This window comes from Megascapheus bottae, chromosome 19 (genome assembly GCF_031878675.1).
Source record: "Megascapheus bottae isolate mThoBot1 chromosome 19, mThoBot2.hap1, whole genome shotgun sequence".
In the NCBI taxonomy this organism is placed as follows: domain Eukaryota; kingdom Metazoa; phylum Chordata; class Mammalia; order Rodentia; family Geomyidae; genus Megascapheus; species Megascapheus bottae.
This window is the reverse complement of record NC_143527.1, coordinates 30,203,364-30,230,315: the sequence shown is the minus strand read 5'-3', so window position 1 is coordinate 30,230,315 and position 26,952 is coordinate 30,203,364. Positions and strand designations below refer to the sequence as shown.

The following is a 26,952-nucleotide window of genomic DNA, read 5'->3' as shown; positions in this document are numbered from 1 at the left end:
TTTTCCAATGCATTACACTTCTACTTCAAATAACTACAACATCTAGGGAACTCTACAAAAATCTGAATTAATACTTGCTTAATGAAATGGGATTCTTTTCTTTGTGGTTGTACATAATAATATGAATAACACATATTATTACCCAGGGTATTTAAATTAACTTTTAGACCAAATACATAGTCAGGCTGAGTAGAACTGCTCTTCCCTAAGTCTGTGTGTGGGAATTTTGGAAGTTTCCTTTTGCTTTTCAGCTTCCTCTGGAGCCGTAAGAAGCCAACGAGACTGTTTTTCAGTATAGACAGTGCCAGCTTTTGTGCTCCCGTGTCATGATTAATTTATTATTCATCTGGTCCCTGCCTATTCAACTTTGTCTTTAGCCTATGAGTGTTCCTTTCAGCTTCCAACAAAGGATTTCATTGCTGCAGGAACTGAGGTGAGTCCAAGTTTTTACATGACAGATGGAGTGATGCAAGTGTTTCTGTTAAGGCCAATCCTTGGTTTAGGGTGGGGAGGAACCGCCCAGCAGGCCACCCATAGACTCCTGAGGTAGACAGCACACGAGCAGTTCTTCAGGAAGGACACCTTAGACATCATCTACAGACACCTCTGAGGACCGCTGCAGGTTGCCTGGATTTGTTCCCTGGGAGAAACCAAAGAAAATGACTTGGCTCTTGCCCAGAACCACGGGAGCTCTGGTCATCTTAACTGTAAGTCCTGTCTTCTTTCTAATAAGCACATACTTTCCCTGTTTCCTTCCTTGTTAGAAAATATTAGATTTGGTTGCCAGATCCCTGTTACAAATTCCAAAAGGAATACAGCAGAAGTATAGATATGAAACCAAGTTGTAAAGATTTCCAGTGTTCTCTTTCAGTTCTCTTTTCTTGATTATTTTTATTATATCTAGTTGTACCAAATGGTTTCAATTCACCATGTCAATTTATGAGTACAATGTAGCTCAATCAGCGTCATCCTTCCGTCGTTCTCCCCTATCGCAGATTTCTCAAAGAAAAACAAGCCTGAAAGTACTGGATTCCTACATAATCATTTTACTTTAATTAACAAATTAAGCAATTTTAATCTCTGATTCTTTTTCCCACAACCCTTTCATTTTCTTCAAAGTAATGCTGCTATTCATTTTTTTTAACACTCAAGCTGAAACACTTAAGAAAGAACTACCTGTATTTTCCATGATTACATGTCTCTTGTTAAAGGTATAGCTAACACCTCTGCATGTCTGGTCTTGATACCTGACATGTTTTAAGGCAGTCAGCCCGCTGAAGCAAGATCAAAGCAATTGTAACTCTAGAAAAGTCCAAGAGGTACATTAAGAAAATACTTTTTATGTGTATCATGTGCAAATTATAACCAAGCTTTGAAGTGGAAGCGTAAAGAAGAATGCACAAAATCTGTTATAAGACATTTTTCAAAAGAGTTAATTCTTCTGTCAATTAGAATAGCTGTGCAGACATAGATCTAAAAGTAGCATCTGAAGCACCTGATGTCACATTCTAGTTTCTACCTTCATGTTTTCAACATTACTAAGGAAATACATACCACGATGTTACTCCACTCTATATGAAGATTTTCAACCTATTAAATACCATAAATGAATACTTTTTAAAAATCCTCCTAAGCTGAGCTCAGTGGCTCACGCCTGTAATCCTAGCTACTCAGGAGGCTGTGATCTGAGGATCAAGGTTCAAAGCCAGCCCAGTCAAAAAAGGATCTGAGACTCTTGTCTCCAATTAACCTCTAGACAACGGGAAGTGAGGCTAGGCCCAAGGGTAGGGTGGTAGCCTTGAGCTGAAGAGCTCAGGGACAACTCCCAGGGGTAGGGCAGTAGCCTTGAGCTGAAGAGCCAGGTACAGTGCTCAGGCTGAGTTCAAACTCCATGACCCCCCCACACACACACAAAAAAAAATCCTCCTGGTGATTCTCATATTGTCAGTGATAAACTTAGTTGGCAAAACATCAGTTTACCTGGATGCCTTATCTTAAACACTGCAATAAACAGGCTTTAGGAAAACAAATCTCAAAAACTTCCCGAAAACTGAAGTTTCTGAAGACTAAGGTGAAGATAGGCAGCTTTAGGTGGCAGAATTTCACATCCTACCTTCAAGAGACAGTACACAAATAGGACATGACTATCTCTTCCAGAAACTTCTGTCTTTCAGGAAACTGAAAACTGTAACTGTTTTGCTTATCAAGTGAACTTACTTGACCCAAGAATATTACAGAGAAAGGTGATAGCTCTATTTCTATTCTTAACTTTCCAGAAGAGAAAGTTCTGAACTACCGGCAGCTTATCCACACCCACGACCATGTCCAAGCTCAGGAAGTTGGAGGTCATATAACCAAAGAGCATTAGAATCATGTTTTTATATAGACATGGGATTTGGTCGCCATGACTTAAGGGGACTTTCGCTTTGAGACATTCTCCATCACCACCCTTTACTTCTCTTTTATATTTCTGTTAGACAATGCTGGTCAGCAATTAACATTATTAATTGAAGCCTGTGTTAGTCAGGAGTGAGGTAAGTAAATAAAACTCTCTGGACTCAGTGCGATTTGAGATCTGATGAGTACAGATGGGCAGAAGGAAAGGTCTCTGATTGTCAGACCAACACTAGCAAAGACAGATATAATTATGGTGTGTGCTTAGAGACAATGAACCACTGGTTTAACTGGAATGAAAGTTTGTATTGGAGAATTTAGACATGAAAAGGAAAGATGATGAGGGGGGTGAAACTGAACAGTCCGTTCTGTGTTTTGTGAAAGGCCAATGGAATCCTTTCAGAAATGGAGAGCCACCCAGATCCGCGTGGTTTTGAAATGACGTGGTTGGGGGGGGTGGGGAGGCAATGTTCTCAGGAGCATTCATGGAAATGCACTTCTTTTGTTAAAGTGTGGAGTTTGAAAGCTATAAGATGTGTCTGAAGGTTTTGAAGTAATTCCATCATCCAATGACCACACAAGGGTTGCTCAGTAAAATAACATATCATAGAAAAGCCATGGACTTAAATCTATAACTGCACCATTGACTCACTCAAAGCCTGGTGGCTCAAGGAAGAATAATTGTACACCAGCCCTTGCGTCCTTGAAATGCCCATTGTGAGAATGAAACATCAATTCATGCAAAAATAAAAACTTTTTTGAAAAATATAGTTTGTAAGATCCTGATACTTATCATATATGTCTATGATGTGGTGATTTTTTCATGCCTGTCCTAGGGCTTGAATTCAAGGATTGAGTACTGTCCCTGAGTTTTTTTTTTTCCTCAAGGCTAACAGTCCACCACTTGAGTCATACCTCTACTCCTGGATTTTTGGCAGTTAATTGGAGACCAGAGTCTCACAAGCAGACTTTCCTTCCCAGGCTAGCTTTGAACATGGACCCTTCCATCTCTTGGATAGCTGGGATACAAGGATAAATGTCTGGTGCATGGCTTGGTTCTTGATTACTTCTCAATATTGTGCCTTGCTCTTACACAACCACCCATATCAGTTTTTAATAGATCAAGAAATGATCTATACTTTTCTTGAGGCATAATATATCAAAAAGTAATAAGTTATTACTTTTAAATGAATATAATGGTGGGTGTAGAAAAATAACAGCTTTTGCAGACTGGGAAATTTTCTTAAAATTTCAACAATTGAAGCTTCTAAATAGTTCTTCAAAAGAAAAAGCACAGGGAATACTTACCAGTTTCATTTTCACACTGCAGGAAAAAAAAACGTATTTAGCAAAAGACTTGTAGCTGAAAAAAATCTTGAAGTATTTAACATTTTGAAAGCAATTTGTCTTTAAAGAAAATCATTTAATGTTTTACAATTAACAAAACCCCAAACACATTTTTCATGTAACAGCCTCTAGAAGTATTTGAACAATGAACTATGTGATTTCGTACTACTATTTTATATAAAACTTTATTTGTTATAAAATACATAGGGATGTTTGAAACTCATATATTATTATTATTATTATTATTATTATTATTCCCAGTCCTAGAGTTTGAACTGAGGGTGAGGGCACTGTCCTTGAGCTTTCTCAAGGCTAACACTCTGCCCTTGAACCACAGCACCACTTCTGGCTTTTTCTTTGTATGTAGTATTGAGGAATTGAACGTAGGGCTTGGTGCATGCTAGGCAGGCACTATACCAGTAGGCAACACTCCTGCCCTTAAAAGTCATAATATTTTTTGCTAGTCTCAAGGCTTGAACTCAGGGCCTGAGCACTGTCCTTGGGCTTTCCTCAAGTCTAGAGCTCTACCACGTGAGCCACACCACCACTTCAGGTTTTTCCTATGTATGTGGTACCAAGGAGTCGAACCTGGATCTTCATGCATACTAGGCAAGAACTCTAACACTAAGCCAAACTCCTGGCCAGAAACTCATATTTTTGACATAATTTTTAAGTTAGTAGATGGGGAGAAGGAAGTTTAAATAGCTACTTGTGAGTAGACCATATTCTAAATATAGCAGAACTGTTTTCATTTGACTTTTTATAGAACATCCCAAAATAAAATTTTCAGGAAATGGTTATAGGCTAAATGGTCTACTTTAAGAAAATAAACATCCTTGAAGTATTTTCTCTTATCAATGAGACACTTGTTTCCAGTACTAATAAATACTTGAAGATAAGTATCCTACAGAACACCTGAAAAAACTAAGATGCTAAAGTCAGGATATCCTGCCAAGGGGTACTGCCCAGCCTTGCCTGACTTGGGCAGCAGAGAGGGAAGATGTAATTACTTCTACCAATTAGCACTCCCACTTGCTTCATACCTGAAACTGGTTCTCATCTATAACTGGAACACTCAGGCAGTGTTCCTGTGTTTTCTCATCAACCTCTTAGTCTCTGCTCCTTCCTTTCCAGTAAAGAGTTGGAGGTAAGAGCTTGCCTTTGAGAAGTTCATTATACAGCAATTACATAACCAATTGCTTGCTATGTGATGAAGAATTGAATCTCATAGACTCACTTTTTTCTTAAGCCACAGCACCACTTCCAGCCTTTTCTGTATATGTGGCACCGAGGAATTGAACCCAGGGCTTCATGCATGCAAGGCAAGCACTTTACCACTTGGCCAAACTCCCGACCCTTGTTGTCACTTTTATTCATCCATCCCCTTTCATTATTCCACAATCTTATTTCAGCTTCCTGATACAATTTTCTTAAACTGTCTGTGAATTGCCTGGAGATGCAAGAATGATTTAATAAACATAAATCAAAATGTGTAATACCACAAAGAAAGATATAAAAGGGACTCAAACTGAGAAGTCAAATTATCCCTACTTGAAGATGATGTGATTTTATATCCGCAGGACTCTAAAATAATCTATTAAGCAGTTGCTAGGGCCAGGGCTCATCTCTAATGTTTTAAACCTGCTAATTTGTTCAATGCACACAACAAAACTCTAAGTAGGGGATATATTGGGGAGATGGAAGAATTAAGTATTGTTCTACAGTTATGTGTGATAGAGTCCAGTGTAGTATTACCAGGTTTGACTGAAGCTGACATAGCATTTAAAGGAAACATTTGTGGATAAGCAAGGACGTCTTCTTTACATCTCTACCAAACCATTATATTAATTGTCTTTATGCTACAAATTAGTTATTAAATAATACTTTCTAAGTAATCAAATATATAACATTTTGGTTAATTAAAGAATTTGCCTCGATGAATTCAAAGTTTACCATAATGTTTGATGGCTCTTAAAAATTCAGTACAGATGGGCCTGACTTGTGACTCTGAGTTCTTACACTGGTAATAAAGCATATCCATATCACCATCTGCTCTTCACTTTCAGTGAAGAATTCAGTAAATTACCAAAAGTGGTCATTCTTCATTATGACACAGACTTATGTGAGATGGTTCCCCAAATGTAGGCTAAGGTACAGTTGTAAGTACTGTAAGCTAAACTATGATTTTAGTAGGTTAGATATACTTAGTGCATATTCAACTTGACAGTATTTTCAGTTTATGATGGAATTATCAGAACATGATTCTATTGTAAGCAAATGAGCATCTCATAGAAAGAAATAAAAAAAGAAAAACAACTCATCTAATTTATTCATCCAACATATATTGAAGGGCGTCTGTGTTCTGACCTGACCTATCTATTGGATAATTAGATCAGATCAACTACAGGAGCAAAACTACTAATATATATTTTTTCATGATATGATTTTTTTACTTCCTTGACAGTGCAGCCTCTGAATTTTCTGAAGGAGAATGAGCACAACCCACCCTGTATCCATTCTAGAAAAGGGAAGAATGGTCTTGGGGCAGGCAACTGGACAATCCCTAAATTGTCTAATACTTTCCTTTCTATCCTAATGTTTGGGGTAACATTAATCAAAATCCCAGCTGAAAGCTGCGAGTTTGGCTTAGTGTAGTGTGCTTACCTATCATGCACTCGATTCCTTGATACCACATACATAGGGAAAAAAAAAAAAGCTGGAAGTAGTGCTGAGGCTCAAGTGGTAGAGCTCTAGACTTGAAAAAAGTCTAAGGACACTGCTCAAGCCCTGAGCTCAAGCCCATGACTGGCAAAAAAAATAAAAAAATAAAAAATAAATCCCAGCTGAACCAAGTGAAATTACACAGATTATTACATTTTGTCAATTTTGCTACCTATATCCTTAAATTGCATTTGCTGAATATCTAATATATTCCATAGGAAAATCAACTTTACTTTTACTACCAAGTGGGGCATATGACTGTCAGATTGCTTTATTTCATGTGCTTCCTTATAAGTAAAGTCAGATTTGGTTTTAGTCTAATATCTCTAATCCCTACCTATTCCAATGTAATTTGACTTTGTCAACACTTTCAAAATGGACAATCAAAATGTATAAGCTATACCAGGCATGGCACATCACTGGAGAGACTGAGACAGGAAGATCAAGAGTTTGAGGCCAGCCTCAACTATTTCACAACAAGACCTTGTACTCCTCCCCCTCAAAGAAAAAAAAGTACCAATAATCTGGAAACAAGAGCAAGGGGAACAAAAATACAGAAATTCTTAAGATATGGGCTGTCCAGACTATTATTTAAGTATCAATTGGTCAATTCCACAATGTATACACATTTCGAAACAATGTATTATGTGTAACAAACTGATATAATTTATTTATGTTAAAATTTTTAATTTGCTTGAAATGATCAATATAATTTTGATAGCAAATTGACTAATGTAAGTAACTATTGCATGAGTACTCATATTCCTGCAAGAATGCAGAAACATGTATTTTCACAATTTCTAAAATTAAATAGCATTTTTGGTGGACTGACTTTTATTTTTAAAAAAGACAGGAAAGTCCCAGGAGTGTGCCCTAGTGATAGAGTGCTTGCCTAGCATGCATAAAGCCCTGGGTTTGATTCCTTGGTAGCACATACACAGAAAAAGCCAGAAGTGGGACTGTGGCTCAAGTGGCAGAGCACTAGCCCTGAGCAAAAAGTGTCCAAGGACAGTGCCCAGGCCCTGAGTTTAAGCCCCAGGACTGGCAAAGAAAAAAAGACAGGAAAGAGGAAAGATGTAGAATGAGTAATTTTTCTTTTATTGTCAGTGTAATGTATAGAGGGGTTACAGTTACATTTGCCAGGTATTAGGTGCATATGTTCTCATACCCCTTCTCATGTTTTTGTCCCCACAGAATGAATAACTTTTCAAGGACTCTGTTTCTATAACATAATTAGGGGGGGAAGCAATTGTCTATGTTAATTCTCCGTCATTTCTAATTGCATCCCAGGAAACTAGAAATTGTGCTTCAATGTCTATTGGAAAACTCATGTTCTCCAGAGCTAGTACAAACATGATTCATATTTTCTGGATGAGTTCAGTTTTCCTGTAAAGTAAAGCACACCTGGCCCATCCCTCCCCTCAGGTGTGGCTGAGTTGTTCCTATGATCTGAAAAAGGAATTGTTCAATTAGTGCCTTGCTCCAGTCTTTTCTCCCATAAGTAACTCATGAGATTACCTAATCAAAAGTAGTGATGTTGTAAAGTCATTTTGAAACATGTTAGAATGGTGACAATTTGAGCACACACTTTCAAACAGGAACTTCAGCAGCTGCCATGTTTTCTAACTGAAAAGTTCCTGACCTCCTGTGTCTGACATAATTACTGCTTTGGTTCAAAGCAGTATTTGCCTATTCATTATGCTCTTTGAAAATAAACAATGTAATAAGTCTGCATTGTTTCCAGAGCAACTCCAACCTGTAGACAAATACAAATCTAATCTGTCCTATAACTCACTTCCCACTACCAGGGTTGTTGGGTTTTCTTTTCCCTAATCGTTTTTGCCAGCCTGGTGGGAATCCAGTGGCATGGAAATATATGCGCCCCTAAGTCAGGCTGCAAAGGTTGAAATCCTGGCTCTCCCAGGATTTCTTAGCTTGGCAACGTATTTGTTCTCTTGTGTATCCATTCTCTCAGCCATAGAACTGAGGTTATAACAATTAAATTTCCTTCAGATATATTAAACAAGATAAATGCAAAGCCCTACTAATGAAAACTAGTAGAAATCATTTACTACATAATCAACTACTATTATTACTCTTTTATTGTCCACAATCATTTTGCTTCCAAATTCCCTCCAGATCACACGATTGATGGATCAGAACCTGATTGCTCCCTCCTGAGGAAAAGAATAACAACCACCAAAAATAAAATAAAATAAAATAAAAGCACTGACTTAGAGAGTGTACAACTCATTGGGCAGGGTAAAGAAACACTCTAATGCATCTAAAATGATAAAGAAAAATACGTCATGGAAAACCATCACAGACTCAATTGCATGATACAGAATAGGAGCTGTACAAACTCAGGAAAGGAATTTCAGTCAGGACAGTTTCATGGAAGAGTTAGATTTAAGAGGAAAGGGGAATGTGTTTAGTTAGGAACAAGAAGGAAAAGCAATACAAAAGAAAGATCTGGATGAGCTTGGAAAAATGGAGGTCTTAGCCATTTTTATTCCATTTAGTTCCATTTAATGGACTGTTTGCTACCACTTCCTTGAAGAACTCATTTGTAATCTGATTCTACTTAAATATCCACAGGTATTCATGTTGGTTCATGGAGAATTTCAAGTAGAGGTAAAGTACAAAATATATTTTTATAATTAAAGAACCTTAGTTTTCAATATCAAAATTATATTTAGGGAAAATAAATGTTTAATGTTTAAAATTACCTAACAATTTGAAGATAAAACATGAAATTGAAATTCAACTAATCTAATAATATTTATAAAACAATGACGAGAAATTTAGTATAATTTATCTCATGCATTCTTTCTTACTTTAACCAAATTAACAGATCAAATAGTACATGCCCAGAATAGTTAAGATATTGTAGAGTATATAAAAGAAATATAAAATATGATTAAATGCTAATGTTATAAATTATACAGCTTTAGCTGGTGCCACTGGTTTAGTCCTATAATCCTAACTACTAAAGTGGTTGAGATGTTCTAGATTGAGGTACAATGACACCCCAGAAAAAAAAAGCCCAGAAATACTCCTTCCTCAATATAACCAGCAAAAAGCCAGGCCTCCAATCTGTGGAAAAGCACCAGTAGAGCAAGTAAATTGACCACATACAAGACCCTGGATTCACACCCCAGTTCTGGCAAAATAAAAATGTATACAACTTCATAATGATTTTCAATATTTATATTATGCTTTCCTTGACAAAGTGTCAGAGCCCACCTTGCATATCTTGAATCATAGAGCTCTCAACACAGGTGTCTATAAAGAATATTCTTAGCTAAAGTTGTCATTCATGTGCATAATAAGATGTCTTTTTCACATAAGACAAAAGGACAACATGGAAAAGATGAAACAGCAATGCAGCAAGCCAAAAAAAGATACAAACGAGAATGGGTGAAATTTGCAAAACCCTGCAGAGAAAGAGAAGACAACTCTAAAAGAAACCCAATTGCCAAGGTAAATAAATCATATCTACTCGCAGGAGCATTGCGGGTTTTTAAAATGAATGAACTGCTTGTCAGTCAAAAAAAAATAAGACAGTGGAGCTTAGTGATAGAGTGCTTTCCCAGTATGCACGAAGCCCTAGGTTTGATACCTCAGTACAACATACACAGAAAAAAGCCAGAAGTGGTGTTGTGGCCCTAGGGGTAGAGCTCTAGCTTCGGGAAAGCTCAAGGAGAGTGCTCAGGCCCTTAGTTCAAGCCCCAGGACTAGCAAATAATAATAATAATAATAATAATAATAATAATAATAATAATAATAATAACAACAACAAGACAATAATTCCAATTACCAAAATACAGATAGGAAAGGCCATAGAACAAAAGACCAAAAAATACCATGATAGCATTATCACAGTGAAAAGTTAAGACAGAGGAATAGTAGCCTCTAGAGTTATCAAATGGAACTAAGAAATATTAGCCAATTTTGCCAAACACGGCATGCCTGTAAGTCTAGCAACTTGGTGGACTGAGAATTGGAAGGAAAGGCAGGGACACAGTGTAAGAAAAATTCAATCAAGTGAACAGGTAACTTTAGAGTCTGGAGGTGGAGGCACCTGGGTGAGAATCACAGTAGATATCTTTGGTTACAGATCACTTCAGATTTCCAAGCAACCCAGAGAATCACCTACCGCATTTCTGGAGTAGGAATTGATCAGCCTCCTTTTGGAATCTTTGTCGTTGATCCAAACACTGGTGATATTAATATCACAGCCATAGTTGATCGAGAAGTAACCCCAAGCTTCCTGGTAAGTCTGTATCTTCTTTGGGCTCCATGATGCTGGCGAGGGATGGGGGAAAACTGGTGAATTCAAAAGAGAAAGGAGTACATGAGTCAGTTCTACAGAGAGCTTTTGAGGATGTTCAGGACTTCTGAAAGTACACAAAAGAGGGCCTGGAACCAGCACACAGCTTGCCAAGAGCTTCATCTGGTATGAGATGCATCAGCCTAGAAGAAGGGACAACTTCCCTAGTAACAAGTAACTTTACCTGGCTTTTGTGGGGAGTAATTTTATTCTTTGCACAAAAGCTCTATGTTGTATATGCCAGCAGAATTTAAATAATTTGCATACTTAGTTTATGCAGTGGTGATTAACTTTTCCCCTTTGATTCTAGATTACATGTCGAGCACTAAATGCTTTGGGACAAGATGTAGAGAGACCACTTATACTAACAGTCCGAATTTTAGATGTCAATGACAATCCTCCAGTGTTTTCCCAGACCATATTCATGGGGGAAATAGAAGAGAACAGTGCTTCAAGTAAGTCTTTTTAGGCACCTACCACCTCTGATTCATCTAGTTTTTAATTACAAATATTAATTACAGCCTATCCATTCGTTTCTTCAAAAAACCATGAAGATAATGTAATTTATTTTCCTTTCTAAAATTTGTAAACTGTTCACATGGTGTGTCTGCTTTATAGTTTTATTACTAAATGAGTAGTACCTTGTTCTGTCTATATACAAGCTGCATGAAGCCATTGCAAAGCTCTTGAAGAGAAGCCCTTAAATAGCCTGGATGAGGGACTGCAGTGTTTTAAAGAATAAAACAGATAGAGACATATACATAGACTCATATCTTTTGAAAAAGAGGATCATTAGAAGAACATCAAAGGCATAAATCAAATCTCCCTACAGCAAGGTTTAAGGAAAGCTGACGGATTTTTATGCAGAAGTTTTCCAGTTGTATCTGGTTGAAAAGACTGAGGGAAAATACAGTGCTACCCATGGTATCTGTAAACATAGCTAGCTAGCTGGAAGACATTTAAGAAAAAACATTTACTCCCAAACTTGATCCAGTGCTTAACATGAATACCATGTCAATCTTTACACATTCTTCAGCAAACATTTTTCTGTGTTCCTAGACTCACTGGTGATGATACTAAATGCCACTGATGCAGATGAACCAAACCATTTGAACTCGAAAATTGCTTTCAAGATCATCTCCCAGGAGCCCGGCGGCATGCCCATGTTTCTCATAAGCAGGAACACTGGCGAAGTCCGCTCCCTGACCAGCTCACTTGATCGGGAGGTAAAGCAAATCCCAAGGAAGCATTTGAAATGGCAGCATTTGGTGATAAGAAACTCCAAAGAGGAGTTTCCACTTTACCTGAGAACAAAAGCAGGAAAGAACCCATCTAGGGAAACTCTGCTTTCTTGTGCTCATTGATTGTGATGGGGGAGTCCTTAGGCCTGCAACCTGCAAAACCACTGTACCCTACACGTTACTAGTGGAAGGTTGAAAGGAGATACTAAGGTGTAATGAGTTCTTCAGGTAACAGAGGCAAGGATGTTTCTTACAAGGAGGAAGAGATTTCTTTTTGTTGTTATTGGTCGTGGTGATCATGGGGCTTGAACTCAGGGCCTGGACACTGTCCCTGAGCTTTTTTTGCTCAAGGTTGACATTCCACTGCTTGAGCCACCACTTCACTTCCAGTTTTCTTTCAGTGGTTAGTTGGAGATAAGAATCTCACCGACTTTCTTCTCCAGGCTATATGTGAATCGCAATCCTCAGAGTTCAACCTCTTGAGTAGCTAAGATTACAGGTATGAACCACCAGCACCCAGCTCTAGAGATTTCTTTTTTTATGTTTTTTATTATCTTTTACAATTTTTAGTATATTTAAACTCCTTTGTACAAAGGTGCTTCCTTTTTATTTTATTCTTTTTTTTCTTTAAGTAGTTGTACAAAGAGGTTTCACTTCAACGTGTTAGTTTATGATGTATTTTGAACAGTGTCACAGAAGGAAGAAATCTCTCTAATACAAAGCCTTTTTGCCAGTCTTGGGGCTTAAACACCCCAAGGAGGCTTGGAAAGGGCCTGAGCACTGTTCTTGGGCTTTCTCAAGGCTAGAGCTCTACCACTTGAGCCAAAGTACCACTTCTGGCTTCTTTCTATGTATGTGGTACCCAACAATAAAACCCAGGTCTTCGTGCATGCTAGGCAAGCACTCTACCACTGGGCCACACTCCCAGCCCCAATATTCATTTTTAAAATGGTTTCTTTTCCTTCTTCCATTACATTCTCTTCTCCCTACCACTCCCTATCATTGCCATCTATCTCCATTAGCACAAGCAACCACATATTATTTTTTCCCAATAGCTGAGCAGAAGAGTTCTTTACACCAATCCTCAATCAATTCTAGATAATCATTATTTTGTGTGTGAGTGTGTGTGGGAGACATGAGAGATACCAGCCCTCAGCCTTAAACTCAGGGCGTGGGTGCTCTCCTTCAGTTTTTATTTTTGCTGGCACTCTACCACTTGAGCCATATCTCCACTTTCAGCTTTTTGGCGCTTAATTGGAGATAAGCATCTCATGGACTTAACTGCCCAGGCTGACTTCAAAGCTCCATCCTCTGATCCCCACCAACTATGTAGCTAGGATTATGGGCATGAGCCACCAGTGCTTGGCTCATTGCCCACTATTTAAAAAAATATAACAAGTATCTTTGCCATCCCAAGTTTACAAAAGAGAAAACTTGTTCTTGCCTTTCAAGACACCCATCCCAGCATCCAGGACCCTACACATGTCCTTTGTCAGGGAGAGCTAACATCACATGTATCTTACTCCTAGAAACAGTGGTGGATATTCTAGGAAAAATAGTCGTTTTGTTACCTCTTTGTTCTCTCCCCAAATTTAGCAAGTTAGCAGCTATCGTCTGGTTGTGAGTGGTGCAGACAAAGATGGAGAAGGACTATCAACTCAATGTGAATGTAATATTAAAGTGAAAGATGTCAACGATAACTTCCCAATGCTTACAGACTCTCAGGTACAGCCATTATCCCTCCTGGTTTGGTATGTGCTTTCTTGTTAGTTTTTAACAAATAAATTAATTAGCTTTTTTTGAAAGATTTTTAGAAGCAAGCAGGAAGGCAATACGTAATTGGAAACATAATAGCTAATACCACTGAAAAATCCATCTTATCCCTTTATGGTAAAAAGCTAAGCATCGAGTCTTAAGTTCTGTTTATTTCTTTTTCAGTACTCAGCACATATTGAGGAAAATACTTTAAATGCTGAGTTACTTCGATTTAAAGTAACAGACTGGGATGAAGAAAACACAGATAACTGGCTGGCCGTATATTTCTTTACTTCTGGAAATGAAGGGAACTGGTTCGAAATAGAAACTGACCCCAGAACTAATGAAGGCATCTTGAAAGTAGTGAAGGTAAGTGAGTTTCCTTCACTGGTAAATATACCTTCCTGGAGTCAATGCACACACACACACACACACACACACACACACACACACAAATATACATATTTCAGCATAAGAAAGCAAGCCCATTATGTGGCTTAATCAAATTCACTTTTCCTGCATGTTGGCAAAGTAGGAAAACTTGGTTCAATACACCAGTGTGTGGAAAGGCCTTGAATGCTGTGGCTTTAAAATTCTCCTTGATGACTAATCTACAGTCAGGGTGGCTATCACAGGCTGCCTTTCATGATGAAGCTCCCCTTCCTCACAACAGTCCACCACCCCAATCGCTGTCAGTGCTTTTATTTCTGCCTAGATAACTTTTCAACAGCATCCTTCACACCCAGCTCAGGTCTGAACCTCTTAGAACTCTTCCCTTACTGTCCTGAGCAGACGTAATCTCTCACTTTTACAAGTAGACTCTAGCATCTCTTAGTTCCTTAACCTTCCATCTTCTAGTTACCTGTTTACAGATCATTCTCTTCCACTGGAACCAGTAACTACCAAGTTGAAACTCAAATCCAGATCTCTTACTTCATTTATATTTTTAGCACTGAGTACAAAAACAAAAAGCAACATTGCTTTTCTATATTACCCTGACCAAAAAAAAGTTAATCTGAGATTCCTCAGGTCTCACCATTTGGGCTACTTTAATGAGAGGGTCAAACCTTATCATGCAAACCTATCTGCACATGGTTCAATGAGAAATTGGGATATCCAGTCACTGCTATAAAGAAGTGTTTTTGCAAAACAATGTTAAGATAGTTTATCTCTAGACGTGGACATATTATTTGTATCATAAAAGGCATTTCTACACATGAAGTCAAAGGGTATTTTGGGAATAACCATAGCTGTAACCATAGCTTAGAGCAGTGCATCATGGGACTTAATTGGTTCAGCCCTCACAAGAAACCTTTGACGTAAAATTTGTTCTAAGAAGTAGAAAGTCAAGGCTCAGAGAAATTAACTGCTGTACCCTGAGTCACGTAGATTTTGAGTACCAAAACCAAGATTTAAATGGTATTGTCAAAGCAAATTGGGAATCTTTCCACTGTACCTCACAGACTAAAGATGTTGTGATAGTGTTTTGTTAGTCTAAAAAGGAGGTTCTCGCTTTGTAAACATCAGTTACCCAAATAAAGTCTCATGAGTTAAGAATCACCTAAGTTTTCTCTGTCTCAGCCTTATCATGCTTTTGAATCATTGTAATACTGACATTGTCATTTTGCTCTGTAGAAATAAAGGGATACATAAGTTACATCTTCACCATCCTGTATTTTTATTCTACCTTTATTTTTATTTTATTTTATTTTTGCAAGTCCTGGGGATTGAACTCAGGGCCTGAGCATTGTCCTTGAGTTTTCTCAAGGCCAAAGCTCTCCCTCTTGAGCCACAGCACCACATCCAGCTTTTTCTATGGAGGTGGTACCAAGGAATCGAACCCGGGTCTTCGTGCATGCTAGGCAAGCACTCTACCACTAGGCCAAACTCCTGGCCCTTATTTTACTTTTATTTTTACTCTAGGCTCTTGACTATGAACAAGCCCAAAGCATGCAGTTTAGTATTGCCGTCCGAAACAAAGCTGAATTTCACCAGTCAATAATCTCCAAGTACCAAGTGCAGTCTACTCCAGTCACAATTCAAGTCATAAATGTAAAAGAAGGAATCTCATTCCGTCCTGCTTCCAAGACATTCACTGTTCAAAAAGGCATAAGTGGTAAAAAATTGATTGGATACATCCTGGGAACATATCAAGCCATTGATGAGGAAACCAGAAAAGCTGCCACGTCTGTCAGGTAGGATTATTTTTATGGCAACTAATTAAACTGTTGAGTAATTTTGATCTATAAGATATTACAACATAGACAGTTAAGTGATGGTAATAGAGATACAAAGGTAATGAAGATAAAGAAGGAGATCGCTCAAGAATATATTGTGCTGTGAGCAAAGTAACATATGCAAAACTTCAGGTACCTTAGCCTGTTAAGGAAGATCTTTTACAGAATCTTCCAGCTGAGTCTTACAAAGAATTATATTTAATCAGATAAAACAAACAAACCCAAGGAATATACATATATACAAGAAATATAAGAGCACAAATATATAAAACATTTTAAAATAAAAATACATATGAAATAAACAAAAGTATAAGGGCATAATTCAAGGTAATGGCTATATCGAGACTCAAAATATTCTATTTAATTACACAAAGAAATTTGGATAACTGTACATAAGGATTATAATATATGCTTTGTCCATGTCATATCAAGTTTCTAGTGCCTTTTGTAAGCACATATTTCAAGGTCTAATTTGGAGTATAATTGTGTTAAATATAAAATAAATCATTTTTATGCAATATATGGCAATTTATATTTGAAGGAAACTTCTTTTTATTATATAACAGATATGTCATGGGTCGTAACGATGGTGGTTTACTAATTATTGATCCAAAAACTGCTGAAATCAAATTTGTCAAAAACATTGACCGAGACTCTACTTTTATAGTTAACAAGACAATTACTGCTGAGGTGCTAGCCATAGATGGTAAGAAACTTTTCAATTATTTTTTTGAAAAATATAGCTCCAATTAGCATTTATTTATCACCAGGCAATTGTTTCATAATATTCCTCAATATAGATCAATATCGTAAGGGCTTGGGGCCTCAAGTCTGAGGTAAGTTCATCTAGACCCAAAGACTTGGAATTTCAACTTCTTGTGAGGGTTTAGGAAACAGAGGACTCTGCATAGTCCCTATAGGTTACTGTACTTATGTAGGAGTGAGATATTTTGATCCAAAAGAATTCCTATTGGAATTCTGTGATATCAGTAAAAATTCCTACAGAAAGCCCATCAGGAAAAATAACATTAAATGTACGGTCCCTTATGAGTTGCTAATAGACATCATGTATATTTATATTATTGAACCATAAAATTTCCTCTTCTAGAATGTTTTCAAATAATATTCATTGGGTACCTATGTTTCATCAACTTACGATAAATTTATGTCCCATCCTAAATACCAAAAGAGAAGCAATACACAAAAAGAACCAGAACTGTTACAATTTGGGGGGAAATTATTTATAACCACAAAAGCATAAACAATAGGAATGAATCAAAGACCCAGTTCTGAGAAATTACTGTTATTTATTGTCTGTCAACATTAAATTTTCTTCCTCCAATAAACATTTACATCTTGGGAAATAAATATAAATAACTATTTATCCAAAATACCGTGGCTTAAAGTTTAGGAGTAAATTTTTTTATACAATGATATTAATAGTTAATGCCTCTAATTGGAGATAATCAACCAATCTAGTTGTTTCAACTTGCTTTTTACATATTACAGAAATAGGGTGACACCCTTTACTCCTGAGAAAGACTCCTGTTTCTATGAGAACATACACTTACTTGTCAAGAAGAAAGAGAAACATAGAAGGCACTATAGCAATATCAGCTACTAGGAGATTCTAAGGCAGGAGAATCACTTGAGCCCAGAAAATTTGAGGCCAGCTAGAACTACTTAGACCCTGTCCTAAAATTAAGTAATAACAATAATAAGGGACTGAGGTTTTTTTTTTCTTTTTTTTTTTTTTTTACCAGTCCTGGGCTTGAGCTCAGGACCTGAGCCCTGTCCTTGGACTTTCTCAAGGCTAGAGCTCTACCACTTGAGCCTCAGCACCACTTCCAGCTTTTTTCTATATATGTGGTACTGAAGAATCAAAGCTGGATCTTCATGCATGTTAGGCAAGCACTCTACCACTAGGCCAAACTCTGGGCCCAAGACTGTGTTTTTTTTTTAAGCCTTAACTTTTCCATGAGAAGGGAGCTTATTACTTTGTTTTCTTACAGAAAATACAGGTAAAACTTCTACAGGCACAGTATATGTGGAAGTACCTGGTTATAATGAAAACTGCCCATCAGTATTCTTAGAAAAACAAGTGATTTGCAACTCATCCCCTTCTGTGATTGTCTCGGCTGGAACCCTAGACAGGGACAAATACAGCGGCCCCTATAAATTCTTCCTGGAAGAGCAGCCTGTAAAGTTGCCAGCTGTGTGGAGTATCACAACACTCAATGGTGAGTAAGGGTCAGTTTGTTTCCATAAATGAAATGTGCCTCTTCCTCCTATCTGTCGAAGCATGGGAGAACTCATTTGCAAAAAGATCCTCTCTAAGAATAATTGAAGAAAAAGAAAATCTTTGCAATAGTGTGATCTAGACTGTATGAATTCCTTTTCATTTAAAAGAGAGAAAAAAGAAAAGTTATGATGTCATACCATGTAATTATCTTTCTGGTTCATTCAATGATTTTTATGTTTTTAATATGTTTATTTCTTTATCTGTGGTAGGGAATAAAAGAATTAGAGTCAGGAATCTATATAATCAAATAATCGTCTAGATATACATATACATGCTCCTTTCTTTTTCTCCTCCACTTTTTCCTTTTTATTCTTTGTGGGGGGGAGGGCGAGTCATGGGATTTGAACTCTGGGCCTGGGCACTGTCACTGAGCTCTTCAGCTCAAGGCTACCTCCCTATCCCTTGAGCCTCAGCCCCCTTTCCATTTTCTAGTGATTAATTGGAGATAAGAGTCTCACATTACATGCCGGGGCTGGCTTTGAACCTTGATCCTTTGATCTCAGTTTCCTGAGTAGCTAGGATTACAGGCATGAGTCATAGTGCCCAGCTGCTTTTTCTTCTTTTTGTGAGGTTCCTGGGGCTTGAATTCAGGGCCTGGGCACACTGTCCCTGCACTTTTTTGCTCAAGGTTAGAGCTCTAAGTCTTGAGCCACAGCTGTACTTCCATCTAGTTTTAACGATTCGTTGAAGAGTAGAGTCTCAGAGACTTTCCTACCCAGGCTGGCTTTGAACTATAATTCTTATATCTCAGCTACTTGAGTAGCTAAAATTACATGCATGAGCCACTGTCACCCAGTTACATGTCCTTTTCTTAACAAAGTGGGCTGTCAGCAGACTTGAAGCTCTGAAGAAGGAGGGCCACAAAGGGTCTGTCACTAGGATCCTTGAGAGCTTGGTGGCCTGAAATTCATAAGCCCACTTATCAAGAGAGAAGAGTTAGTCCTTTTCTCCTGTTATCATGCACATGTTCCATTTTCTCTACCTTTTAAACTTACTTTCCCCAAATCTTGTCAGCACCAACTTTTCTTCTTCTCATGGCTGTGTTTCTTGGTATCCTGGCGGTTTTAGGTGTCAGCCACTGCTATAGCCACCCAGGAAAATGTGCTCAGATCAGCCTTCTATACTTGAGTCTTTCTAATCATGGTTAAGGGTCTGTCTCCAAACCATGCTTATAACATTAGGCTCCAAAGTTGTTCACCAGAGAGATCACCAAGGAGGAGGCTGCTAAAGATTAGAGGACTAGGCCAGGGTATAGATCTAGCTTAGAAGAACCAAGCTAGGCCTGGGTGGGCAGGGCACAGTGATAAAGGGAATAGTGAGGTCAAGAATTATTTAAATGACACAGCTCTGCTGTGGAAATCACACTTGGAAAGAAGCCATGTAGCAATGATGAGTGGAGACTAATTGATGCTCAGGAGTTAGAAACACAACAGACTTACCACTGTGAACCCCACTCAACAGACCCACAGCTCAGAGAACTGAAGAGAGCAGGTAAGATAACAGCCAAAGCTGCAGCTGAGTGTTGATCATTCCAATGCAAGAGCATGGAACTGAAGGAATGCAGGCACCAGAGGACCACAGGAGACTGAGAAATTATAGACATCCAGGAGACAGGAAAGGCCAGGAAGGCAGGACAGGGGAGCCATTCTATTTGGTGAGAAAAACAGTGAGAACTAATCTTCCTGAAGAAGAGTAATAGGCATGAATGTGTTAGAGAGAAGGAGAAGCAGAAAATACACAGATAACACCCAACCAAACCTCTTATAGCCCACAGCATTTCTCAGACCACCTCAGATCTGCTATCCATAACAGTGATTTCTAAAAGCCAAAGAGGACCAGAGATGCAACTCAGTGGTTGAATGCTTGTCCAACATGTATGAGTGCTGGGTCTGATCCTGTAGCATGCACACACTCTAACACACATAAACCACCAAAATCAAAACCCATCTTATCCTATTAATCTGTATGACTGTTTCTCTACAGACACCTCAGCACTGCTCAGCAGCCAGCAGCAGCTCACTCCCGGAGTATACTCAGTCCCTCTCATGATTATGGACAATCAGAATAGGCATTGTGAGACTCCCGAGAGCCTGACTCTGACAGTATGTCAGTGTGATGAAAGGGGTGCCTGTGGAAGTTCAAACCCAAGCAGAGATCCTAGGATCCCTTCATCTTGGAGACTGGGGCCTGCTGCCATTGGCCTGATGCTTCTCGGACTTTTGCTATTGCTGTGTGAGTATGCCACTGTGCCATTCCATGTCAGTGGAGGCGGCATTTTCTGCAGGACATTGTACTGCACAAGCTCATCTGTGCAATGTGGAAAGACCCACAATATTCTTTCAGGCAAAGCTAGAGAGACATGGTATTTCCTAGAAAGAAGCTGAAATGATTAACTTGCCACTTGCTGCTAATAAATACGATCAGAGAAAAGCAAATGTATAGACATTTTGAAAGAGCACCATAGGAGAACCAAGAGGTAGAGAAAGACAAGAGGAAGACTATACATATAGTCCATACTGTTCATGGTCAAGATGAGTTTTGAAGTCGACCATCAAAGCTTCAGCTTCTGATCTCAGAAAAAAAATATAGTACCAATTCTCTTAAGTCATGTTAGTTTCTACCCGAAAGGGGAAGTTGATCCTGATTTTCATCCAGTTTACAGAGTTATATGTTTTACATGGGAAAAAATATAATAAAACTATAGCAAAAGGAGTATTAAAGAAGTCCCAGGAACAGGATCACCATTTATGTAAACCCTGGTTGAATACAATATAGTAAATATTTTAAAAGAATGTAAGTATTAAGAATTATATATAGGAAAAAAATTTTCTAAAAAGTAATAGCATAAACCAATTCCAGAAAACGCTTACTGTGAGTTACAAATCATATGACCTTAAGAAGTCATGGGAACTAATTTGATAGGCTATTTGTAATTAGGCAGTGAGTTGCCAGAAGTATTTCAGTAAAGGACTTAGGGAATCTCATGCAGAGAATCTTATAGTATATTTTTAAAGGAATTCATTGATAGACACTGATAAGATCATCTCCTTAGTTTGCTGTTTAATTATATCTATAGCACTAAAAATGACCAGGGACCAGATCAGTGAAATATTATCAACATAAAATTATTATCATCTCTTTTTGTACCTGATACAATATATAAAGCCTCACACATGTATAAATAAATACAGCATTATTAAGACAACAAAGTGAGGAACTGAGCAATTTCTGTTACCATTTGTCAAGCAGCGCCTACTGTACGACACAACACACATCAGAACAATATCATCTGTCTTCTCCAGTTTCATAATCCTATGAAAATTTAGTGCACTTCATTTACTAAATTTTGTTTTTTTCTACTAAATTTTGTAGCAATTAGTTTTGCCTTTCATGAGGAAACATCCTTAAAGATGTAAAATACTGTACCTTTGTAGTGCTACTGATGACTGTTCAGCCAAGCAATTTCTAGCTGACTCAAATATTCTTCTTTTGTTCTGACTTTGACATTCTGCCTCGCCTTTCTCTAGTGGCCCCCCTTCTGCTGCTGACCTGTGATTGTGGGACAGGTCCCATTGGGGGAGCAACAGGTGGTTTTGTCCCAGTTCCTGATGGTTCTGAAGGCACAATTCATCAGTGGGGGATTGAAGGAGCCCAACCTGAAGACAAGGTAATGGTCTAGTTTGTAAACTGTTTAGTGCAATCAGATAGAGAAAGCCACAATTTGTACTGAGATAAGAAACAGAGTAATGGAGTGCAAAAATAAGATTCCCCATGATCCTCAGTGGACAGTCAATGCTATAATGCATAAGGCCTTTTAGGAATTTATCTCTTCAGTTGTAAAATCCTAAAAACTGATTTATTTCTGCAAGAATCTGGCCTTCTTATAATCGTGAGATTTGCAAAGGACCACATGACAGCTACAGTGCACTAAAACCCAACTCTCGAATCTGGCCTGCTTATAATCATGCAATTTGCAAAGGACCACATGACAGATACAGTACACTAAAACCCAACTCTCTTTGAAATTTACTTCTTTTTTTTAATACGATTTGCAGGAAATGACAAATATCTGTGTTCCACCTGTCACAACCAATGGAGCAGATTTTATAGAAAGCTCTGGTGAGTAAACATCAAATTTACTTTTGAATACAAATGGTGGATTAAAGGACAAATAGTCCAAAAGAAGTGTTCAAAATGATGCTTGGAATAATTTTTTATATTGTGTGCACATGATGGGAGCTACCACTACTAAAATGGAGGAGAGCTGGCCTAAGACTTGTACAGTAGTAGATTCCATGCCACCACTGGATAAGTTACTTAGTCATTGATGCCACAATTTTTTTATTGTCCAGGTAATGTATAGAAGGGTTACAGTTACATTCTACAGGTAGTAGGTGCATTACTTCTCACACATTGATACCCCTTCTCATGGTTTTGTCCCATTTCTCTCCCCCACCTCCTCCCGATCATCTTGTTTTCCCCCTTCCCTTTCCTGTTTCAAATAAACAAATAAACATATATACAATATACTAGGTAACAAAGTCAGACACAGTAAATATGAGATTAACCAAAGGACAACAAAAGAGAAGAAAAACAACATAGTACATTAAGAACAACCACCACATAAGATAAAGCTCTTATTTCCATATCCTAGGGATCCTTTCATTTGGTCTCATCGCATATGAACGTAGGCACCTACATTTTTAGCTATTGTAATCCTCTGCTAGGAGAGTCTTAAGTGTGTACTAATAATTACAAATGAGGGAAACCATTGAGCCTATGTTCCTTTGGGTCTGGCTTACCTCAATTAATATGATTTTTTCTAAGTCTTTCCATTTCCTTACAAATGGGGCCATGTCATTCTTTCTGATGGCAGCATAGAATTCCATTGTGTACAAATACCACATCTTCTTGATCCACTCAGTACTGAGGGGCATCTGGGTTGGTTCTGTATCTTCCCTGTGGTAAATAGTGCTGCAACGAACATTGTTGTGCTAGTGTAAGTTGTCCTTGTTTCTGGACGTTTGGGTAAATGCCCAGTAGAGATTGTCTTTAATGTCCAAGCTGAAAAATTCTGCAGAAGATTTCTCCAAATATATAACCACCTTTAGCAACTATTATAATCATCATTTGCTTCACCCAGTAAAATGACATAATACAAACTATACTCAGAATAGTCGAGAAAATATAATTTATGGAAGTGTAGTATATAATTTATGGAATTATATAATAGTCATAATAGTCATAATTCATTAAACGTTCTTTATGTTCTGACAGAAAATTGGTATCTATATTAAGGATTTTGTAGATTTCCTCTCTGGTTCATGTCCTGAACCAATACGACTGACCAATTATAATTCTATTTTTTAATAGGAGCATACAGACTTTAGTCTACATGGTTTCCATGGCTGTGTAGTAGAGATTTTCATTTTACATGTTTATTACCTTCTTTCTATATATGTTTATTAGTATATTTTCAGAGGTGATTACCTATATAATTTTATTTTCTCCCAATAATTGCTTTACATAGTAGCTGCTTATGGGTATTAAAGATTGGATTTTGTTTGCTGTTACATTCACAGCCCAAACTCATCCTTTAGCATTTTTGATCCAAGTTGGCGCTCAACTTTGAGCCATAGCTTCACTTTAGTTTCTTTGCTTGTTAATTGGAGATTAAAGTCTCTTGGACTTTTCCTTCTGAGCTGGCTTCAAACTATGATCCTCAGCTCTCAGCCTCCTAAGTAGCTAGAATTATTGGCACAAACCACTGGTGCCCAGCCCAAAGACTTTTTTGTTTCATATCACAGCATATGATGTGAGAGAATTTTCTTCCCTGTTTTTAGACGTTTGCACCAACACATATGCTGGTGGAACAGTGATGGAAGGAGCTTCGGGAATGGAACTAACCACCAAGCTAGGAGCAGCCACTGGATCTGGAGCTGCTGGAGGATTTGGAATGGCTTCGGGACTTGGCCCCTGCTCAGCCGGGCTGTCAGGAACCATGAGGACAAGGCGCTCCACTGGAGGAACCATGAAGGACTATGCCGATGGGTCCATAAACATGAATTTCCTAGATTCCTACTTTTCCCGGGTAAATGCATAGCAAACTTGATGACTTTGTTTCCCTGTTTACATTAGAGATGCTTTGGGTGGGTTGTATACTTCTGTCTTAAGGTTTGTTTTACTACAGCATATTAAATCACAAGGAAGCCAGGTGCTGGTGGCTCACACCTGTAATCCTAGCTATTCAGGAGTTTGAGATCTGAAGGTTATGGTTCGAAGCCAACCCAGGCAGGAAAGCCCATGAGACTTTTATCTCCAATTAACTACCAGAAAATCAGAAGTGGAGCTGTGGCTCAAAGTGGTAGAGCATTAACCTTGAACAAAAGAACTCAGAGTCAGTGCACAGGGCCTGAGTTCAAGCCCCAGGACAGACAAACATATTTTAAAAAAACAGTAATAATTATAGTAATTACAATAATAAGTTTCTTCTTGCCAAAACAATACAAAACACTTGACATAGCTATCAAAACTCGGTCACTGGTCCAAAAAAAAAAATAACTGAGAAGATAATCAAACAGTGAGAGAATAAAGCAAGTAGCCCTTCATTCAATCAACTAGAAAAAAACAAAGGGCAGACTCTTCTGTTTTTTAGAATACAATGCTGTTTATTTGTATTTCCTGCACGATGATGCATGTTAAGGCACATGTGTAAATGTTTTTTTCTGAGAGTGCTATTGTATTCTTTGCATTCTCCATGTAGTCCATGACTAATGGAAAAATTATTTAAAAAAAAAACCCTGGATTAATGACCAAAAAATAAGAAGGAGGATTGAGATTGAAGATTAGTGATGAGAGGAAGCATGGGCTAGGGGACAGGGGTGCAGAAAGAGAAGCTTGTTGATACTTGCTTGGTGGCCAAAGATTAGTGGAATCAAAGGTATGTTTAGAAAGTGTCTATGTAGAGTTTTGGCATCAGCGCTAGGTAGCGCTGGTTCTGACATAGTGTCTGAAAAGATGAAAGCTCACACCATATTTGAGAAGAGACTGACAAGGAGTACTTATTTTAAGGTATGGCTTTGACTCTGATGATTGACCAGGTTTCTTCAATGGCTCTGGTCTACGGAAAGCCTCTAGTTAAGTGAGGGCTGTGTGGTGCCCAGGTAAAGAACTTCCCTCTCACTATACCCAATGTCAAGTATACACAGAAAGCTTCATACTTAGCTCGGAGACAATATCTATCCAGCCATCATGCACATTTGCAACGGAGATGAAACTATATAAAAATCAAGAACGAAAACATAAGGTTTGAATAGACTCGATCTTACTGGAATATCAACCATTGTGTTCCTGAGCTCCCAGGCAAATTTAAGAACAAAATTGTTGATATAAAAAGTATGTCTTTACTTCTGATTTTTTTAGATTGTGCCTTCATAGAAATTCTGTGAGCAGTATTTGAACCTTTGGTAAATGTTTCTTATCATGCTCCTTTGTCTACTTTCTGCCTTTAGAAAGCATTTGCCTGTGCCGAAGAAGAAGATGTGCAGGAAGCCAATGACTGCTTGTTAATCTACGATAGTGAAGGCATGGATGATGTCCCAGGATCTCCCGTCGGCTCCCTGGGCTGTTGCAGTTTTATTGCTGATGACCTGGATGATAGCTTCTTGGACTCACTTGGACCCAAATTTAAAAAACTGGCAGAGATTAGTCTTGGTATTGACGATGAAGCCAAACAAGCTCAGCTACCTTCCAAAGACAGTGGTTCTGGAGTCGATCACTATGGGCGAACGGTAGATATCCAGCAGTCAAGAGCAGATAGGTGCCAGACTCTGCCTGGCAGTCAAAAAGCCTCTGCTCTTTCTGGAGTTGATCACTATGGGCGACCCGTAGATATCCAACAGTCAGGAGCAGATAGGTGCCAGACACTGCCTGGCAGTCAAAGAGCCTCTGCTTTGTCCACTTCTGGATCTGTTCAACCAGTCATTACTATCCCTGACCCTTTGCTGCATGGTAACTATGTGGTAACAGAGTCTTACTCAGCTTCTGGGTCCTTTGTGCAACCTGCTGCTGCGGTCTTTGATCCCCTTAGCTCACAAAATGTAAGGGTGACAGAAAGGGTGATCTGCCCCCTCTCCAGCGTTCCACCCGAACTGCGAGGGTCACACCATGTGCTCTATTCAGAAGAGCCTTGTTCCCACCTATGACCAGCTGAGCCAAAAGAACACAGTGGCCCAAGCTGGGTAGTATTTGGACCAAATTCTTTAAAATAACAGTAAAGCTCACTGTTTTGGGCTAAGTGGTCATTTGACACTGTTATAAAAAGTGATCATGAGTATAATTTAGATGTTCTAGCTCTTATTTCCTAATTTTCAGAGAGAGAGAGAGAGAGAGAGAGAGAGAGAGAGAGAGAGAGAGAGAGAGAGAGAGAGAGAGAGAGAGAGAGAGAGAGAACACACTGGTCCTGAATTCAGGGCTTAGGCACTTGTCTCTCAGCTTTTTCATCCAAGGCTGAGATTCTACCATTTGAACCACAGCTCTACTTCTGGCTTTGTGATAGTTAATTGGAGATAAAAGTTTCATCTTTGTACTATCTTACGTTTAAAAAAAAAAAAACTTAAGATC

The 26,952-nt window shown here is 38.3% G+C and overlaps 1 protein-coding gene and 1 long non-coding RNA gene across 2 annotated transcripts in view; one reads left to right on the top strand and one right to left on the bottom strand.

Moving 5' to 3' along the window:
- The window catches only part of LOC150049790 (uncharacterized), a 153,430-nt gene extending 142,683 nt beyond the window's left edge, over window positions 1-10,747 (bottom strand). The window contains exons 1-2 of the long non-coding RNA XR_016538886.1: window positions 10,622-10,747; window positions 452-640 (exon numbers count right to left, since the gene is read on the bottom strand). This is a non-coding gene — a long non-coding RNA (uncharacterized LOC150049790). The remainder of the gene's footprint in view (window positions 1-451; window positions 641-10,621) is intronic.
- Dsg3 (desmoglein 3) lies at window positions 660-26,534 on the top strand. Its single transcript, XM_090353583.1, has 17 exons — window positions 660-707; window positions 9,061-9,096; window positions 9,814-9,945; window positions 10,583-10,738; window positions 11,106-11,250; window positions 11,855-12,021; window positions 13,633-13,761; window positions 13,975-14,160; window positions 15,715-15,986; window positions 16,595-16,734; window positions 18,041-18,268; window positions 20,314-20,562; window positions 21,858-21,997; window positions 22,386-22,449; window positions 24,174-24,421; window positions 25,842-26,149; window positions 26,246-26,534. The coding sequence occupies exons 1-17, from the start codon at window positions 660-662 to the stop codon at window positions 26,532-26,534; spliced, it is 2,937 nt and encodes a 978-aa protein (XP_090209709.1).
- The last annotated feature ends 418 nt before the right edge of the window (window positions 26,535-26,952 follow it).